Raw genomic sequence first — 18,650 nt, 5'->3', positions numbered from 1 at the left:
TCCTAGATAGCTACAGTCCTGCAGTATCAGATGGAGTATTGTTGCTGATGGAAGTGATTAGGTTTTCCTTCTGCACAAACAGCTGGCCTTCAACCTGTCTGCTGTGTATCCAAGTGATGTGCCTACCCTCCATCTTAAGCCTTCTTGCCAGCCTCATAGGCAGTGTATCACGTTTCTTGATTCAGTAGATTGCTAGTATACTAAATTGAACAAAATGTATTTTCCCCTCCTCCACAACACTAACATGGTGCCATTTAGATGTTTTGGAGTGAAATTCCCATCAGCACTAGCCAGTGTGGCCAGTGGTCAGGGATGATGGGAGTTGTAGTCCACATCTGAAGGGCCCTAGGTTGGCTATCCCTGCTGTGCTGTACACAGAAGTAGGATGTCTCCAAGAAGACACTACTCTTCTCTGCTGTAGCACCATCATGACATAATCATAAACACTTGTAAACAATTCCCATTTATTCAAATTCTTCCCCAATTTAAATGAATAAGGCTTTGTTGCAATTTCTCATGAACTCTAGAATTCACTTTCATTCAGCAATGGAAAGCACAGGGATGTAACAATACAACCTTGCTACATTAAGATATTTTTGACAGTCTGATGCTTCTGTTTTGACAGGATGAAAGTGATGATGATTATGAAAGCCCAGATGACCAGGAGCATGAAGATGGTGTGGACTATGAAACACCCAATGATCAAGATGGTGCTGAAGATGAAGCAGATTATGAACCTCCTCCATCAAATGATGATGACACACATCGAAACACCTTATTTCCTCCCACTTTAATACCAGCTGCCTCAGAATACATAGGTAGCCATGTTAAATGTTCTTTCACACTTTTCATTTATGGAATGCATTAGAGAGAAATGTCTAGTTTTGGGAAAGAGACACAGAAAACATTTTTTGTTTTCTAAATACCAACTCTTATTTATAATAATTCATTTTAAAACTTCATTTTACTTAAGCTTTCATAACTTTTTTGTTTACCTTCTGGGTAAACCAACTAAAAGCTTGAAAATGTGCTTTATTTCCTGAATGGATTAATTTAGTTCTCTCAAATGACATCTCAAAGTATATAAAGATGTGTCTTTTTAATGAGATCAAGCAAGAAGGATTCCCTCCCCCCCCCACCATATATTCTGTTATTTTGTTAATGTTATTCCTTTCTTCAGATCGACATCCAGCAGAAAGATCTAAAATATCTACTCAGCCTCCCATTCCACCAAAAAGGCCTGAATCTTCCCCTGTACCACCAAGTGGAGGCAGAAGCCCTGGGGTAGGTTACATTGGTGCAAAAAGAATGTACTGTTTAGTTTTGCATTAATTTTTTTCCTGGGGATTAAGTGTATAGCAAATCACAGTCAATTAGTGAGGAACTGCTACACAACTGTGTATCAGCTTTGGAAAAGCCTTTTTAATACCTTACCAGAATACAGTGGTTACGAATGGGATCCGTTCCGGAGTCCCGTTCGTAACCTGTGACGTGCGTAACTTGAAGCGCTGCATCTGCGCATGTGTGCAACGCGATTCGGCGCTTCTGCGCATGACATCATTTGACGCGTCTGTGCATTCGCGAACCGCCGTACCCGGAAGTAACGCATTCCGTTATTTCCGGGTTTGGCGTGTTCGTAACCCATGTCGCACGCATCCTGAAGCATTTGTAACAAGAGGTACGACTGTAATACACTAGCCCTACATCTGAAAATGTCACCACTTGTTTGCATTATTTTCTTGTAGTTACCTATACAGTATGGCCAGATTACACTGCACACGTCAGCGCTGGACTAGCAAAACAAAAACAAAAAATTCAGCATGTTTCAAAATTGTGTAGATTCACAAACCTAGTGTAACTGGAAAAAGATCCAGACATGGGGGGTGGAGGAAGTGAAACAGGAAAGCAACAGATTTGTGATACAGGTCTATGATACTTGGTTATTTTGAACACTGGTTGGCAGCTATGAAATACCTTCAAATAATCTCAATGGATTAAAATCAAGTCTGTAATTACCATTCTGCTAGACACAGTATTAACTAAATCTATTACTTTAGCAGCCACATTTCCTTTCTCCTTCAAGCAATAATGAGAGTATCAGAGAAAAAAGCATCAAACCCTTTACTCGTAAGTGCTTTTATTTAACCTTTTTAAAACTGCATCCTTTAGTATATTTACATTGCTTTGAACATAAAGCGTTATTTTTACATCTGTCCTTCCAGCTTTTCCCACAACCCTCAACTAATTGTTGAACAATTTTTTATTTTAACTCTAAAAAGGAATATTACTTTATAAGAATTACTGAAATAATGTGCTGAAATTCATATCCAGACAGCTTTCAGGAATTCTCTTTGCTTAGAAATGAAGCAAGCCCCAACATTCTTATGTTTTCGGAGTTGAAAGCTTTAATTTTTTTCCAAATTGTCCCAAATTAGTCAACTTCATTTCTGCCATTCTTAATTCTTCTTTTTTAAATCTTTTAATACTATTTTATGATCTGTGTATGTTTTGTACCAGATAACTGTAAACTGCTTGAGTATTCTCTGAATGTAGAGGGGTTATAAAAGTCTAAAATAAAGTATTAGCACAAAGTTTAACAAAATATTTTTTGTTTCTCACTGTCACCAGCTCCTTCTATAGATCGAAGCAAAAAGCCCCCACTGGAAAAATCTGGGCCTCCATTTGACAGAGACATCCTACGATCAGGTAGGCATTGGTCTATAGCCATAAACTGCCTAACATTGTACAAATAACTAAAATAAGCTGACCATAAATGGGGAGGCTGTGAACAAATATGTGCTGCAAGCTACTTCAAAACTTACAACTATGACCTGAAAAGTCAAACTGTGGGCTACTGTGGGCAAAACCTAGCAAGATGTCCTTCTGAAAAACTTGGTATGGCTTGTGGGTGATTAGAAAGGAAAACTTAATTCATTGTAGTAGCATTTTAAGTTAAACTTCATCATTATACATTACTGCCTGATTCTGAGAAATAATCAGAAAAAGGCAATCTAAAATATCAGTTAAAGTAACAGAAGTAGCAACTATTAATAAGATGTAGTGGTGAATAGACTTTAACAATAAGATAGGCTCTCAAGAGTCACAGTCTTTTAGCATTTCAAATACTGCAAACTTTCCTTAGTAAGTTCCATGCTTATAAATTAATTCAGTTTAGATTCAGTAATACAAGTATGAAATGTTTTACTTTATTGCCTCTCTAGAGGTTAAAAAGGAAATACCGGTAGATAGGATTGAGGCACTGTATATTCCTATCCTCAGACATGCCAAATTAAAGAGATGTTTACAACTCCGTTGTCAGTGACATACTTGCTTTGTAAAAAGGAAATAATCACATGAACACATTCGTTTTCAGAGATACCATATAGGATGTCTTAGATTTATGAGAGAGAAGAGAAAATACCACCTATTTTTGTATTCTATGCAGTAGGTTAACAAACATACTCTCCTAAAGTCATACAATTAAACTTGATCATGACAGTGGTCACTGATCACAGCTAACTACTTTAACTAACTTCTTTTCCTTTTTATTTCATCTTTTCAGGCAAAATGGTAAGAAACGTCTTCACTTCTACTGTATTACATTTTAATCCATTTTAAATATATATATTTACCCTTTCTTTTAATTTGACCTTCCTTTATTCCTTCCTTATAGCCTTTGACCCCTCAGCTGAGGTAAATATTTTATTTTCTGTGACACAAATTATCACAATTAACTGCTTAGCATGACAGACCAAAAGTAATCAACCCTACTTTTTGCTGTTTTTCTCTTTTATTTTAGAAAAGAGTTAGAAAAGATACAAAAGCCTCCAGTACCATCAGCTGATAGCTATGACAGAAACAGTGCTGCCTCTAGAAGGATGCCACCACCTATAAAGTAAACCTATATTTACATTTTAAAAAAAAACTTAGTGTAAGCATACAAAATATGTAATATAGTGATTTGTTATTTCCTGACCTACCTACTAATATACTGGTTGTATATGTCTAATATCTAGCATGCCTTTGGTCCACTTGTCAGAAGATGAATACTCAGGCTTTTATCTGCCATATAATAACATATTTTGCAGTGGTAGGTGGGTGGGTTCATTTTGTAATTGGAATGAAATACATTTGTAACTGAATGTTCAAACAAAGAGTAATGATTTAGCAGAGAGTCAGCTTTAAAAAAGTTAAACTGGAGGGAAATGTGCAAGATTAACATGTTACATAGGATAAGACGACAGCCCTCTTATGGACCAGGAATTGGTTAAGAAACAAGAAAAGAGTAGGAATTAATAGGCAGATCTCCCAATGGAAAGATGGAGGAAGTGGGTGTCCTCCAAAGTTCAGTATTGGGTCCTGTGCTTTTTAACTTGTTCATTAATAGTTTAGAGTTAGGGGGTAAGCAGTAAGGTAGTCAGATTAGCTGATCAAGTTGGTCAGAATGGTTAAAATAAAAAGGGATTATGAGGAGCTCCAAAAGGAACTTTCCAAACCAAGGGTATGGGCATTAAAATGAGAAGCACAATTTAATGTAAGCAAGTGTAAACTGATACACATTTGGGCATAAAATTGTAATGTCATATATACACTGAAAGGGGTGGAACCAGCAGCAAATTACCTAGAACAAGACCTGGGGGTTGTAGTGGATAACTTGAAGATGTCGACACATGTCATTATACCACCAATCTGTGGTGCAACCCCACTTGCAATATTGTATATAGTTCTGGTCATCTCAACTCATGAAGGACATTGTCAAGCTGGAAAAGCTTCAGAAAAGAGTGACCAAAGTTATTAAGGAGCTGGAACAACTCCCCTAGGAAGAAAGGTTGCAATATGTGGAGGGTTTCAGTTTAGGGGGAGAAGGCAAGTAACAGGAGACATGATAAAGGTGTACATTATACATGGTACAGACAAAGTAGATAGAGGGTATTTTCCCCATTTCTCGTAATACTAGAATTTAGGGCCATCCAATGAGGCTAAATGTTGGAAAATTCTGGGCAGATGAAAGTACTTCTTCACTCAGCACACAGCTACACTCTGGAATTACCTCCCACAAGATGTAGTGATGGCCACCAATTTGGATGACTTTAAAGGGATCAGATAAATTAATGGAGGGCTAAGCTATTACTCTCCTGCCAACCTAGCAGTTCGAAAGCACGAAGTGCAAGTAGATAAATAGGTACTACTGTGGCAGGAAGGTAAATTGTGTTTCCGTGTGCTGCTCTGGTTCGCCAGAAGTGACTTAGTCATGCTGGCCACATGACCCGGAAGCTCTCCGCCAGTAAAGCAAGATGAGCACCCCAACCCCAGAGTCGTCCGCGACTGGACCTAACGGTCAGGGGTCCCTTTACCTTTACCTTTTAAGCTATTACTGCTGGGGGCAGTATGCCTCTGAATACCAGCTGCTGGAATCACAAGTGGAGAGTTGCACTTGAGTCCTGTTTGCAAGTTTCTCATAGGCACCTGGCCATTGTGAGAACAGGATGCGACTTCCGGCGGCGACGCCATCGCCGGGTGGTCGAAGGCTGCTTCGGGTCTGAAGCGCCTTGTCCATCCCGGGGGTTAGGAGCCGCGCTACCGCAGCGCGCGGCTCCGGTTGGGGTGCGGGAAGAGCGTCCCGCACCCTGGGCTCCCCGGCTGCGCCCGCGGAGGCTCCGAACCCTTCCCCTGCCCCCCTGTAAAGGGGGAGTGGGGGTGAAGGGACAACGGAGCCGGGCTTACGGGGATATGCCCCAACCGGGATGCAAATGCGGCGGCAAAGCCCGCGGTGAGCGTCTAAGTTCTACCTGTGAAGAATGGAGCTAAAGGAACCCGGTGGTCGTGAGTAAATAATCTTGGCAGAAATCGTGTTTTTGGAACGATCCGGGGGGAAGGAGAAAGGCAGCCTGCCTCCCTCCCTTCGAGCTTAAGAATTTAACCAATTTGAGGGATTGCTGCCACAGAACTGGTTATAAAGTATCTAAAATCGATACATGAGACTGGCAAACTTTTTTCTTGGGAAGCTAACTAGCGGAAAATATCTCTATTTAAAGTTGCGGTGTTTGCGCTCCAGCTTAGGAAAATGGCGACGAACAAAGAGACAGGAGAAGAAATATGATACCCACTTCCTCCTCCTCTGCCAGTATGCTGGGTTTCGTCCTTGAACTGGTATTGAACTCTGGACTAACAGATGAACAAAGGCTCACTGCCTTGAAGGTGGAACTACTTTACAGAAAAGTCAAAGTCTTGTGTGGGGGTCTGAAATGGAACCAACTGCCCACAGAGGAGGCTTACAAAACTTTTGACACTTTGGAAGAAAATCTTGTCAAAGAGCTGAGAGGATGGATGGAAAGATGGGAAGAAATGAATGAGCTACTTCGGAGAAGAAATTCGCTTGTTGGGGGTGGCAGCCCCAAGGCGATGTCAAGATTTGCTATATCCAGTCCCCGAGGTGTGAGCTCGGGGGCCAGGGACAGAGAATTAAGGTATTTACAAGAAGAAAAGGAATGCTACAAAGAACCGGAGAAGCTGAGAGAGGGAGAGTTGGATACCTCGGAGCTCGTGGCAAGGAGAGCTTTGGACTGTGCCTGGATCTGTGGACGTTGGGAGAGGGAAGCTGCATGGAAGTTCAGTGTTGATGCCATCAGGAGAAGAAGAATGGACAGAGGGGGTGTGGGGTGAAGTATTAAGTAAAATCTAAAGCAATCTGTTATGGTATTTTGAAATCGGAGGGTGAACACTGTCAACAATAGTTTGTTTTATTATTTGTTTGAACATGAAAAGAGATATTTCAAGTTTTTATGTTATTAGCAGCAGTTCAAAGGATAGAAGAGATAGATTTGATGAGGATGATTTGTGAGGATTTATGAGGATGTAGTATAAATAAAGTCAATTTAAGTGGTTTAAGTTTATAGATTAAGACGATTAAAATTAAGATGAAGATTAAGATGAATGTTTTACTTTATATATATAATTAAGTTTAATTTTTTAAATGAAGAGGTTAAAAAGTAGATTATGGATATAAACTCGAAGGTGAAAAGGCAGGGGAAGTCAACTGTCAAGATTGGAAAAAGAAATTTTTTTTTTGAGATGTCTAATTAAGAAGAAAAATCATGGCAATTTTTGTATTAGATGTGTAATTGTATTTGTTTTGTATGTGTATAAATGTAGGTGTGGTTAAGGTTGTATGTTGTTATAAGTAAAAATGTCAATAAATTCTTATAAAAAAAAAAAAAAAAAATTGTGAGAACAGGATGCTAGCCTAGATGGGACTTCTGATCCAGCAAGGCTCTTTTGTGCTCAGTGCCTAAGGTGGGTGTTACCTGCTTATAACAAATGCATTTTCACCTAGAAACTAAAATTTTAAATTCTAGCCTCCTTGATGGAGGTTGACCAGCAAAATAACTAGGCAGCAAATTGCAAGCAATGTTTTTTTCTTAAATATTGAGTGTACCAGCGATTCTCATGATACATACAATTATTTTTATCTTTCTTTCCTATAGGAACAATCAGATAGCTGAAAGGAAGACAGAAGTAAGTATGCATTTTTTTTAGAAAGTGTAGAAACTATATTTAATTTGCTACTATTGAATCTCATTTTGGGGGGAGCCAAATGTTTAAATTTCACTGTTCCTTGATCTGAAAACATTTCTTGCTCCAGGAACAGATTAGGCTCACATCTGCCTTACTTTAAGAACTACATCACATACTTTCTAATAAAACAAGCTGTTTTTCCTGAATGAAGGGTAGAGGAAATGAAACTAAAGAAAATAACTATCCTAAGATGATACCTGCTGTGCCACATGTGCATTATGTAAAAGAAGAAATAATGCTTTTTTGCCTTTAAAGCTATTTAGTTCATATGACATACAGGTATGCTGACTTATTAGGGCCATATTCAACTAAATTGTTGCACTAGCGAAAGCCAACACAATGATTCCCACTAGCAAAACAGAACTTCCCCCTCATTCTCCCCCACCCTCTCCACATCTGCTCGGGGGGGGGTGTTTCCGAAAAACCCCCAGAACAGTACACAAGGGAAGGAGAGGGGAGATATTTCTACCAGGCAAGCAGAAATGCTTGTACTGATAGAACAATCTCCTTAGTACTGCTTTGAATACAACCCATGATAATCAGCTAATATATCTTTAATTAAGTGACAACCCTAATGCGAACTTTTCTTCTTCTTTCAGATGGAAGATGGCAGTATGTAATGTATTTCTTAATTATTCCTATTACTATCATTATTGTTGATTTGAACATGCAGTTTGGCTTGCTTAGGCCTTCTTTCAGTTAGGGATGACCACTAAGGAGCTAAGTAAAAGGCTTCCCAAAAAGGTGGCAAATTCTAAGGAAATCTGAAGGAAGAAAAAAGTGATACTAAATTCCACTTTATTTCAGTGGAACTCAAATTAAACTGCTTTCAGGATTGCCACATTGGAATACGACTGGATCCATCTCCATGCGTGGAATCATAAAATATAGTTGTAGCCAAAATTATTTTCTTTCAGCAACTCTACTCCAGAAAAATTATGTAATGCTAATCCTTAATTTATCAGATTCAGCCGTCACTGCTATACATGTCTTTAACTTCAAGAGTAGCCTACATAAGTTTGCCTTTAAAAGCTACTTTGGAATTTCAGTTAATACAATATATAGTTGTCTGCCTCCTACTGGGTTTTTTCCCCATGTAATTATTTTGATCTAGAAAGCCCTGAATGCTGAATACCTTACATGCAGTTACACCTATCAATATTGACCACAAGTATCTGCTCCAGTCTGCTAAAATATTGAATGAGGTACATGGGGAGCTCCTCTCTTAGAACTGTGAAATCTGATCACCATCAGGACTGGGTGAACCAAGCAAGGACAGCTCAGGAATTTTGGGCATTTTAAAGTGGTTACCAGCCATTAGCATTTCAGTTTATGTTAGTGGTACCAAATTTCACCAAATAAGGAATTTGACAGCAAATCTGCAGTTTTACCAGTGTAAGTAATGCACCAGGATGGATATGGAACTTAACAAAAATGGACAGATTTTATCATCAATTCAGAAATCTTCCTGCATGCTGTGGTTCTCACTGTATATTCACAGAGGTTTCTTGTGCAGAAACTTATTATACTAAATTTGTGCAAACGCTTTAATGTAGCATTAATTCTACCAGGGTTTAATAGTTTTTAATGATTCATTTTTTAGCAGTTCTTATTTTTTTCTGTAAGCTGCCTTGAGTCCCTGTCAGGGAAAAAGGTGGGCTATTAAAAACTAAAACTAATAATAATAATAGTAGTAGTAGTAATAAATATAATGTGTTATTTTGTTCATGCAAGGTGAAGCCTACTGTGTCAGTGAAACTTGTAGATCTGCTGGAACCTCAACTCTCGTAGATTCTATGCTGGAACTACAGCATTTTGAATCTGAAATGAATTATAGAATACTAGTACTCAGTTAGCCCTTAAATTAACAGGCACTAGAACATATGTGGTCCAACATTTTTAAAAAAAGACTTGTCCTACAGAATTTCAGAGGTGACTCTGCCCCAATGTTAGTTATAAAAACTTTGTCAGCTCTGCGCCCCTGTTGCCCTAGCAACCTCGGGGACATGCGCAGAGCTGACTGAGCGGCTCTCGCTTATCTCGTTGTTTTTTTCTAATAACGCGAGAGCCGCATGACGTAGCCAGCTCTGCGCATAGCGTCCCTGTTGCCCTAGCAACATCGGGAACACGCGCAGAGCTGACCAAGCAGCTCTCGCTTGACATCGCTTGCCCGCTGCCACTTGTAACGGCCGCTGCCGCTTAGAAGTAAGTCCACGCGAGTGCGTGCCCGCTGCGTGCCTGCGCACACCCGCCGCTTCAACAGTTTCGCCCGGCTGCCCGAAGTCTCTGCGCTCCGAGTCCCAACGGCTGTCCGTGGGGCACATGCGCAGTAGCACAATCCCACGGACACAGGGACTGGACGCAGAGACACTTGCACTTTATTATATTTGATGAGTCAGAAGTGCCTAAGCTTTTCCAAAACAAACTAAGTAGTTCCACAAATCTCCTATTCACTGTCCCAATCTGAGTCAGTTAACTGTGTTTTTGTTTTTGGTGTGTGTGTGTTTTGCAGATATTCTCCACAGGTCAGTTCCCCAGCCATTTTTGCAATGTAACACTTTTCCAATCAGATCTCCTAAGCCACATTCTAAACAGAGCCTTTTACCATCCAAGACGATACCTGGTGCAGAAAGGTTTGTTGAATTGAATTGACCATTAGTTGTGTGCTATTATACATTATGTGGAGCTTGTTCATTGCTATTCTTAATTCTATAAGAAAATAGAATTTAATTCTATGAGAATCAAATGCAGTAAGGGCAATTCATCCTGCTCACATGATTAAGACTAACTCCAGTAACTGTTTTCCACTCCCTCCTCAGCTATACCAGTCTAAAACTGGCTGTTGTGATATTATGACATGACGAGCTGCGAACGCTGCAGCAAGGTCACAAGACTCAAGAGTCATGTTTCCTCTCTGTGGGAATTACACTGGACATACCAGCTCCCACACATGTGATGTCATTGTATTTTACTATTGTACTTTCTCCTTTCTGTTTTGCATCAGGAGATGCAAGACGCATTAAGACACAGCTCTGAATTATGAGCTGCTACGCAGAGACATTCTGCTCTAATTCTACAATAAAGTAGATCTTAGCCAAATGGCTGTTGTGTATGTTGTTTTCAAGCTGGGAACAACTGCATATTACATTGTGCCCCTGGACTCTAGGAGCCAGAGGGCACGGAAGCTTCGTCCGTCTTGGGGGTCAGTCTCTCAACTTGCCCCCGCGGGAAGTTTTCATAACATTGGTAGCAGTTGGCTGGTTTCCGAAGACACCGGACCTCTGATGACTTCTGCCTGATGTTTATCTGCCGGCAAAGAAAACAGCCTTAAACTGTGTGCTTCGTTCCGGGGGAGTTATTTCGTGCTGAAGACGGCCGTTTCCCGCTGTGAGAAGAAGACGCGTTAATTGGACTGTGAGTAAACCGGACTGATTTACGAGGCAATAAACCTCAGAAGGCTAGGTTTGTTAGCTTAATTTGCTTTCTGAAGACAGAGAGTGAAAAGCCTGCTTTTTCGCCACTATGGCAAAGGATAGCAAGCAGAGCAGCAGCTCCCTTTGTCCAATGCTTACTGGACAAAATTACCAGTCATGGTTTTGAATAGCCTCCATGCCGGTTATAGTGCTATTGCATCACAGCTAGGTGCCCTGGATGCTCAAAACTTAACCGTTGCCAGAGTCTTCTCAACTTTGCTAAATGAGCAAGATCGTTGTGCTGCTCAAAATGAGGCTAATGGAAGGGGGAGTGAAGCAAGAGCGTCCTCAACCCCACCTAGTGGTCCAACTGAGCATGTGCAAGCTCTTAAAGTCATACGCTGCACAAACTGTGGAATGAGAGGACACAGTTTCCAGACCTGCAGAAAGCCCAAGAAGGGATCTATCCAGAGCCAAAATGCAGCTGGATCTACAGGCAAAACGCAAGCCAAAGTCTGCAAAGGGCGCACAGTGGCATTGCTTACACAAGGCGTGCAGGAGCAGCATACTGACTTAGCCTGGGTTATTGACTCAGCTTGTTCGCACCACATGACCGCAAACAAACGTTTGTTTAAGACTTTTAAGAAGCTGGAATCCACCGTGTCGCAGGTGAGTGGAACACACCTGAAATCGACTGGAGTTGGAACTGTTTATCTTCAGAGTCTCCAGCTGTCTATCAGCAACGTGCTATATGTCCCAGGAATTGCCTACAATCTGCTAAGTGCATCGCAGCTTACCGAGAAGGGATGCGAGCTCAGACTACGCAAAGGACTGTGCACAATTTTTAAAGATGGAGATGCTATCTTTACAGCTCAGAAGAACAAGGATGGACTGTTCTCACTGTCGTTTGATTCTACTGACTGTTGTTATGATGTTGTTGACTCTTATTTTGCAGGTGCTGCTAAGTCCAAGGAGACTACCAAACAGCCACGCAGAGAAAAGGTCACAAAATGTTTCCAGCAGGTTTCTGCTGATGTAATAGGACTTTTGCCAAAATCTAGAGGCGGAGCTACCTGTTATTTATTGCTGTCTGATCATTTCTCTAAATTCTCTTGGATTTACACAATGAAAAGTCCGCAGCAAGTCTTGGCCAAGTTCACTGAATTTTGTGCTAAGATAGATTTCATGCATGATGGCAAAATTGAATGTTTGTATACTAATCAATTACCAGTGTTTGATTCACAGGAGTTCAAGGACTTCCTAAGTCAACATTGCATTCGGCACAAAGTTGCCGTCAGCCAATCATCATGGAACAATGATTTGTGTGTTAAAATTAACACAATACTACGTGAGGGTATGCAGGCGCAATTGCTAAGTGCAAAGCTGTCTGAACAGAATTGGGCTGAAAGCCTATCTGCCTTCACATATGCATGGGTCAGGAGTGTTCCAGAAGGAATGGAATGCTCACCTTATGAGATACTGTTTAACAGAAAGCCTTCTGTTAAGCATCTCAAGGTTTTTGGTTCTCAGATGTGGGTGGAATCACTAGAAGGTGCAACCATCCAAGGCATTTTTATGGGCTATGAGAAAGGTCAATACAGAATTCTATTGCCTTCCTCTAACACAGTAATTCTTACTCAGGAGGTAGAACCTACTGTAAAGCCGGAGACACAGATTCTCCAAAGTTTTCCCATTGATGTCAATACATATGAGGACACTGACACCAGCAGTAGCAGTGCAAGCTCAACCACGGCTAGTTCCGACACAGGTGAAACTGTCATTGAGAGAGGAGCTCATGATAGTACCAGGCCATCAACAGAAGATGATGTGCTAGGATCTTTAGAGCCACTGTTTACAATTGGTAAAGTTTCTCCAAAAAGTCCTGTTAAGGAGAAACTCAGCAAAGAGGATCTACATCTTATGCGTAGATCTGAGAGAGTAACAAAGGGTCAGGCGCCCAAACGTTACTCCAAAGAGTTTGCAATCTCAGCTGTTGCAAATGTAGCTGTAGTTTGCACTCAGGCTCATTTCACAGATGTGAAAAGGCCACAGCAACAGGTTGCAAAGTTCAACACTGTTTCTGCCAACACACACAGAGCAAGTGCTCTGGTCCCCTGGAGAGTTGGTTATCAAAGGCTCAAACTGGTAGAACCAGTCTCAGAGAGTTCCAAGGATGGAACAAAGACATCAGATTCATACTGTGTATATGATAACTGTTTGTTTACTTCTGTTAATACTGCCTTAACTTTCGCCGCTCTCACATTGTCTAATATCGGGGGAGGATGTTGTGATATTATGACATGACGAGCTGCGAACGCTGCAGCAAGGTCACAAGACTCAAGAGTCATGTTTCCTCTCTGTGGGAATTACACTGGACATACCAGCTCCCACACATGTGATGTCATTGTATTTTACTATTGTACTTTCTCCTTTCTGTTTTGCATCAGGAGATGCAAGACGCATTAAGACACAGCTCTGAATTATGAGCTGCTACGCAGAGACATTCTGCTCTAATTCTACAATAAAGTAGATCTTAGCCAAATGGCTGTTGTGTATGTTGTTTTCAAGCTGGGAACAACTGCATATTACATTGTGCCCCTGGACTCTAGGAGCCAGAGGGCACGGAAGCTTCGTCCGTCTTGGGGGTCAGTCTCTCAACTTGCCCCCGCGGGAAGTTTTCATAACACTGGCTTCTGTGGGCATAGTTCTGGAATGACCATGTTCCCATATATTTATATTTAAGAGTACACCCACACCCACCCACCCACCCCCCACACACACTGTCCTGGATAGTCCCTTCATTCATCCTGTGGATTCCCACAAACAATTTGAAACAAGAGAAAAGTTGCAACCTGCAACCAATTCTGCTACACCAGCAAGCATTTTCTGGCCTCATTTCTAATATATAAAACTAGTCACTTACAAAATATCAGATTTCATTTGTACATGCTAATCATTGTTTATTTTTACAGCACTCTTTCATCAAGTGGATCACTACCACCACATTTTCAGCCAAGTATGTACTGTATAATACCTCATAAATATTCAGGCTTACATTTTCAAAACATATGATTGCTGCCAGTACAAACTAACAGCTTTTCCATTAAATATTTTGCAACAATGCAAGTTTATGAAGCACTGGTTCTCTGAACACAAGTTCTGTTTTGTTTCTTGAATTACAAGGTTTCAGAGCAGTATAGTAATGAAATAACCTAAATCAGAAATGGGGGATCTGTGGCGCTCTAGATATTTTTAGATTCAAATTCCCATTATCCCCATCCAGCATGAACAATGGCCATGGATAATGGACGTTATAGTCCAGCAGCAAATGGATGGAACCAGGTCCTCCAACCCTGATGTAACTCAAATAATTGTGGTGTGTGTGCTAGAACAATATTAGCCTTGCAAAAACCTGGTCCTGAGCTACCTTCACTCCTATTCAGCCTTCTTTCTTCTACAGTATTTCTCCTTTCTTAGGTGGCTGCCTTCCTAATACATTTCATATAGCAGGAATAACTGACTCCCATTCCAGCATTCTTCATTCAATTATGCATTTAGGAATGTCTGTAATAATGCTTCACATGTTTGACACTTTGCATTTCTGTTAGATTTTGTGAGTTATCCTGTCTATTTTTCTATCAGGCTTGTCCACTCTTTATCTTCAGTTTGCCAGTTACTGCTTAAGGCATTTAAGTTGTAATGAAACATAATTCTCATCTGAAGTCAATTTAATTTTTACTTTGTCAAGACCCTTTCAAGCTTGTGTGGTTCGTTAGAATCATGTTTCAATGTCCATTAAGTCATCTGGATTTAATTTTTAAATATGTTCATTTTTTTCTGAAGGTAATATTGGCAGAACTGCTTCAAAAGGCCCTGCTGATGGCAGACCACCATTACCAATTCCTAACAGACAGTTCACACATTCTCTCAATGTTGAAAATGAAGCAATGGATCAGTACCACAAGGTACAATAATAGCATCAAAAATGTTTAATATATTGTGAATTCCAAGCAAATATATGTGATAGAATGCCAGACCCAACTCCTTCCAAGGCATACATATGAGACTGTATTCTTGGCCCACATCTATTTACCGTATATCGCGGCGTACAAGACGACTTTTTAATCCCGATAAATCTTCTCTCAAGTCGGGGGTCGTCTTGTACGCCGGCAACATCATGCGACACTACACAGAGTTCCGCCCCGCCGCTGGCTGCGTGCGTGCGCCATCTCAGCATGCGTGCGCCGTCTCAACCGCCATGGAGCCTCTTCCCGCCGCTCCAGCCGCCACCGCTGCCTCAGCCGCCATGGAGCCCGGGCTGGGCGTGGGCGGCAAGCGCGGAGGGCTCCTGTGCGGCTAGAGGGGAGGCTCTCCCCGCCGCCGCCGCCATGGAGCCCGGGCTGGGCATGGGCGGCAAGCGCGGAGGGCTCCTGTGCGGCTAGAGGGGAGGCTCTCCCCACCGCTCCAGCCGCCGCCGATGCCATGGAGCCCGGGCTGGGCGTGGGCGGCAAGCGCGGAGGGCTCCTGTGGGCTAGAGGGGAGGCTCTCCCCGCTGCTCCAGCCACCGCCGCCATGGAGGCCGTTCTGGGTGTGGGCGGTAAGCGCGGAGGGCTCCTGTGCGGTGAGAGAGGAGGCTCTCCCCGCCGCTGCTGCCGCCATGGAGGCTGTTCTGGGCGTGGGCGGCAAGCGCGGAGGGCTCCTGTGCGGTGAGAGGGGAGGCTCTCCCTGCTGCTCCAGCCGCCGCCGCCACCTCAGCCACCATGGAGCCTGGGCTGGGTGAGTATACCCCAACTCTGTTTTTCACCTTGAAAAGTTGGGGGGTCGTCTTATACGCCCAGTCGCCTTGTACGCCGCGATATACGGTAATCTATTTTTGAATGATATGAAACAACATCTACTCATTGTGAATGGCAACCCTCCTAGGTTAGGACCTAAGGCAGTTCCCACAATGCTGCAAGAGAACGGACAGGAACAGAAGCCAGCAAGTTTGGACTCTTGGGTCGGGGCCTCTGAAAGGGTTGGAGTAGGGTAATAAGGGGGGATATATTTTATGGAATTTCTTTTTTATATGGTTTTGACAAATGGATATGGACAAATTTATATGGTTTGGATAAATAGATATGGACACTGTGGCAATGGAAAATGTTAAAAAATTATTGGCCAAAACTTTTGAGGCTGAAGGGAGGGAAGGGGGTAGAAAAAAGGAGGTAGTTCTTTTAAAAAAATATTGCTAGAATAATTAAAATTGGTTAATGAAAATAGAAAAGTTCAGAAGTATATTGAGGCCGAAGTAGAGAAGAAAATATAAGTAATTAAGTTTGATGTATTAATAATTTAAAAAATGATAAGGAGGAAAGAAAAGCGGGTAAATTAGATTAGAAGATGATTGGAAAACTGGGAAAATATGTTTTCACTTTGAGGTCAACAGGGGGGGGGGGATTTGAGGAAGTCAATTTAAAGATGAAATTGGAAGGAGTAGAAATACCTGGCCCAGGAAAAGGGTCAGGATCAAGCAATGATTTATGCAAAATGATGGGTTAAATGTGAAATGATATTATATGTGCTCCTGTGAGAGGGGGGTTTGGATATTTTGCTCTCCTCGGTGGGAGAGGGGGGAGTATGAAAATTTTAACCATGTAATGATTTGTGCTTTAAATTGAAAAACTTTATAAATTTTTAATAATAAAAAGGACCTAAGGCAGTTCACATACTTTCATATGCAGATGACACTTTCCTCCTCTCCTGCACCAGAGTTGGGTTCCAAAGGTATCAAAAAGCATTCTTTCATTACTGCCAAGAAAATCACGTAGTGATTAATTATTCAAAATCCAAGATCTTAGTATTTTCAAAATGGCATCCATCTAAATAGTGTATTGGTGATCAAGAAATAGAACAAGTTAAATCAAACATGTTAAAAGCTTTAAATACTTAGGGATCTCCTTTTATTACAATCTAAAATGGGTGATCCATCATAACAGGATAACCAACTTAGCTAAATGCTCTGCAGCATGAATTAAATGGTTCTAATTTTTTGATGGTAACCAGAATGTGCCTACAGCAGTTAGGTTCTATAGTGCAAAAACTGTTTTTCAACTCCATTATGGGATTCCCTTATGGATAACTGACTTTAACAACAGTCAAGGATGTACAAGCATCCTTCCGACAAATTCTAGGAGCTCCAAAATGCGTCTCCTATTTAGCTATGTGTGCAGAGTTAAGCCAGCATCTCTCAGAATCTAGTAGAAAACAGCAGGACAAGAGGAAGTATGGAGACTTCCCACCAAATCCATCACTACATTCATGACAAAATGCCCATTAACAACAACACACGTAGGAGTTTCCATGCAGATATACTACAGATATACAACAGGTTGTTTTTACTTATCTGTTTTTCATGATAAGGAGAAAGCTAAACTAAATGTCAGAAAATAATAATCAAAAATGGGCTGGCATTTTGCTATTGCTATTGATGTCATATTAACACAGGGGGTGGGGACTGGTGGGCAAGAGCTGCAGCAATTACACATCAAACTTCCATAAGGAACCCCCCAAAGAAACAATGGCTTCAGTTATAAACATAAAGAGGAAAAAAGAATGATTGGGTATCTTACCAGCAACATACTCAGTTAACAAATACCATACCTGCCTTTCAAAGCTCTGTACTCCTTTGCCCTACAATGGTAATACCATATCCTCACTAATAAATAGCTCTATGTCTCTCTTTTCATGTGGCTCAAGTATAACCAGCTCCCACTAAATCAGGAATGGTATGCTGCTGATGTAACCCGGACAGATGCAGAAGCTGCTCTTAGGACCATAAACCAGGTGACGAGTTAAATTATAACATCAATTATAACACACTCCAAGACTAATTCTGAACACATTTGCTTCGAAATCCAATCAATTCTGTTCACAGTTGTGATTACATTTGTCTTAAAAATATTTTAATATGTTGCTTTTCTAGGATGGCACTTTCTTAGTAAGAGACAGCTCAACGAAGGCTGCTGATCAACCCTATGTCTTGATGGTTCTTTACAGTGCTAAAGTATACAATATTCCAATACGTTTCCGACAGGAAGATAAAGTGTATTTCTTAGGAACTAGCTCAAAAGCGAATGAGGTATGATGTAATGTTACTCTATCTATTTATTTATTTATTTATTTATTTATTTATTTATTTATTTATTATTGTTGATATTTATTATTTATTAAATGTAATACTTTCTACATAATAACAACTCTTCTTACTACTTATCCTTCAAGGTTTCTCAAATGTGAGTGCAGTAACTGAGCAGAATCAAATCTAGGATAACAGCAAAAACTAGAACCAAAGATAGTTTATTTACTGTCCCTAAAGAACAATTTGTATAAAACAAAGAGCCAAAATTACTGGTATGTTGCTTTAACTTTCTCTATAGTCAGAATCATTGACTAATTGACATTCTGTAAACCACACAGGATTTTGCTTCAGTGGCTGATATAATTGATTACTTCAGAAAAATGCCTCTTCGACTGATAGACGGAAAGGATCGGTGTTCAAGAAAGCAGTGCTTGCTGACATATACGGCTGGATCTCTTTAAAAGATAACAGAAAATTTCCTGGAAGATCACCTATTTACAGTATATTCTGGCGTATAAGACTACTTTTTAATCCAGGAAAAT

General features: G+C 40.9%; 1 protein-coding gene across 6 annotated transcripts in view; it reads left to right on the top strand.

Annotated features, from left to right (window-relative positions):
* The window catches only part of LCP2 (lymphocyte cytosolic protein 2), a 40,944-nt gene that overhangs the window by 22,062 nt on the left and 232 nt on the right, over positions 1 to 18,650 (top strand). For 4 of the 6 annotated variants that reach the window (XM_033139862.1, XM_033139860.1, XM_033139859.1 and 1 more), the window contains exons 7-21: positions 626 to 818; positions 1,181 to 1,284; positions 2,058 to 2,127; positions 2,629 to 2,706; positions 3,563 to 3,570; positions 3,674 to 3,693; positions 3,800 to 3,895; positions 7,485 to 7,515; positions 8,175 to 8,187; positions 10,088 to 10,208; positions 13,961 to 14,004; positions 14,832 to 14,953; positions 17,727 to 17,813; positions 17,953 to 18,108; positions 18,447 to 18,604. In XM_033139862.1, coding sequence (XP_032995753.1) covers positions 626 to 818; positions 1,181 to 1,284; positions 2,058 to 2,127; positions 2,629 to 2,706; positions 3,563 to 3,570; positions 3,674 to 3,693; positions 3,800 to 3,895; positions 7,485 to 7,515; positions 8,175 to 8,187; positions 10,088 to 10,208; positions 13,961 to 14,004; positions 14,832 to 14,953; positions 17,727 to 17,813; positions 17,953 to 18,108; positions 18,447 to 18,569 — 1,266 coding nt within the window. In that variant the 3' untranslated portion in view covers positions 18,570 to 18,604. The remainder of the gene's footprint in view (positions 1 to 625; positions 819 to 1,180; positions 1,285 to 2,057; positions 2,128 to 2,628; positions 2,707 to 3,562; positions 3,571 to 3,673; positions 3,694 to 3,799; positions 3,896 to 7,484; positions 7,516 to 8,174; positions 8,188 to 10,087; positions 10,209 to 13,960; positions 14,005 to 14,831; positions 14,954 to 17,726; positions 17,814 to 17,952; positions 18,109 to 18,446; positions 18,605 to 18,650) is intronic. The other 2 variants (XM_033139861.1, XM_033139863.1) reach the window with 2 other exon arrangements.

The sequence above is a fragment of the Lacerta agilis genome, chromosome 2, assembly GCF_009819535.1.
Source record: "Lacerta agilis isolate rLacAgi1 chromosome 2, rLacAgi1.pri, whole genome shotgun sequence".
Classification (NCBI taxonomy): domain Eukaryota; kingdom Metazoa; phylum Chordata; class Lepidosauria; order Squamata; family Lacertidae; genus Lacerta; species Lacerta agilis.
The sequence above is the reverse complement of the archived record's forward strand: the minus strand, read 5'-3'. Positions and strand labels throughout refer to the sequence as shown.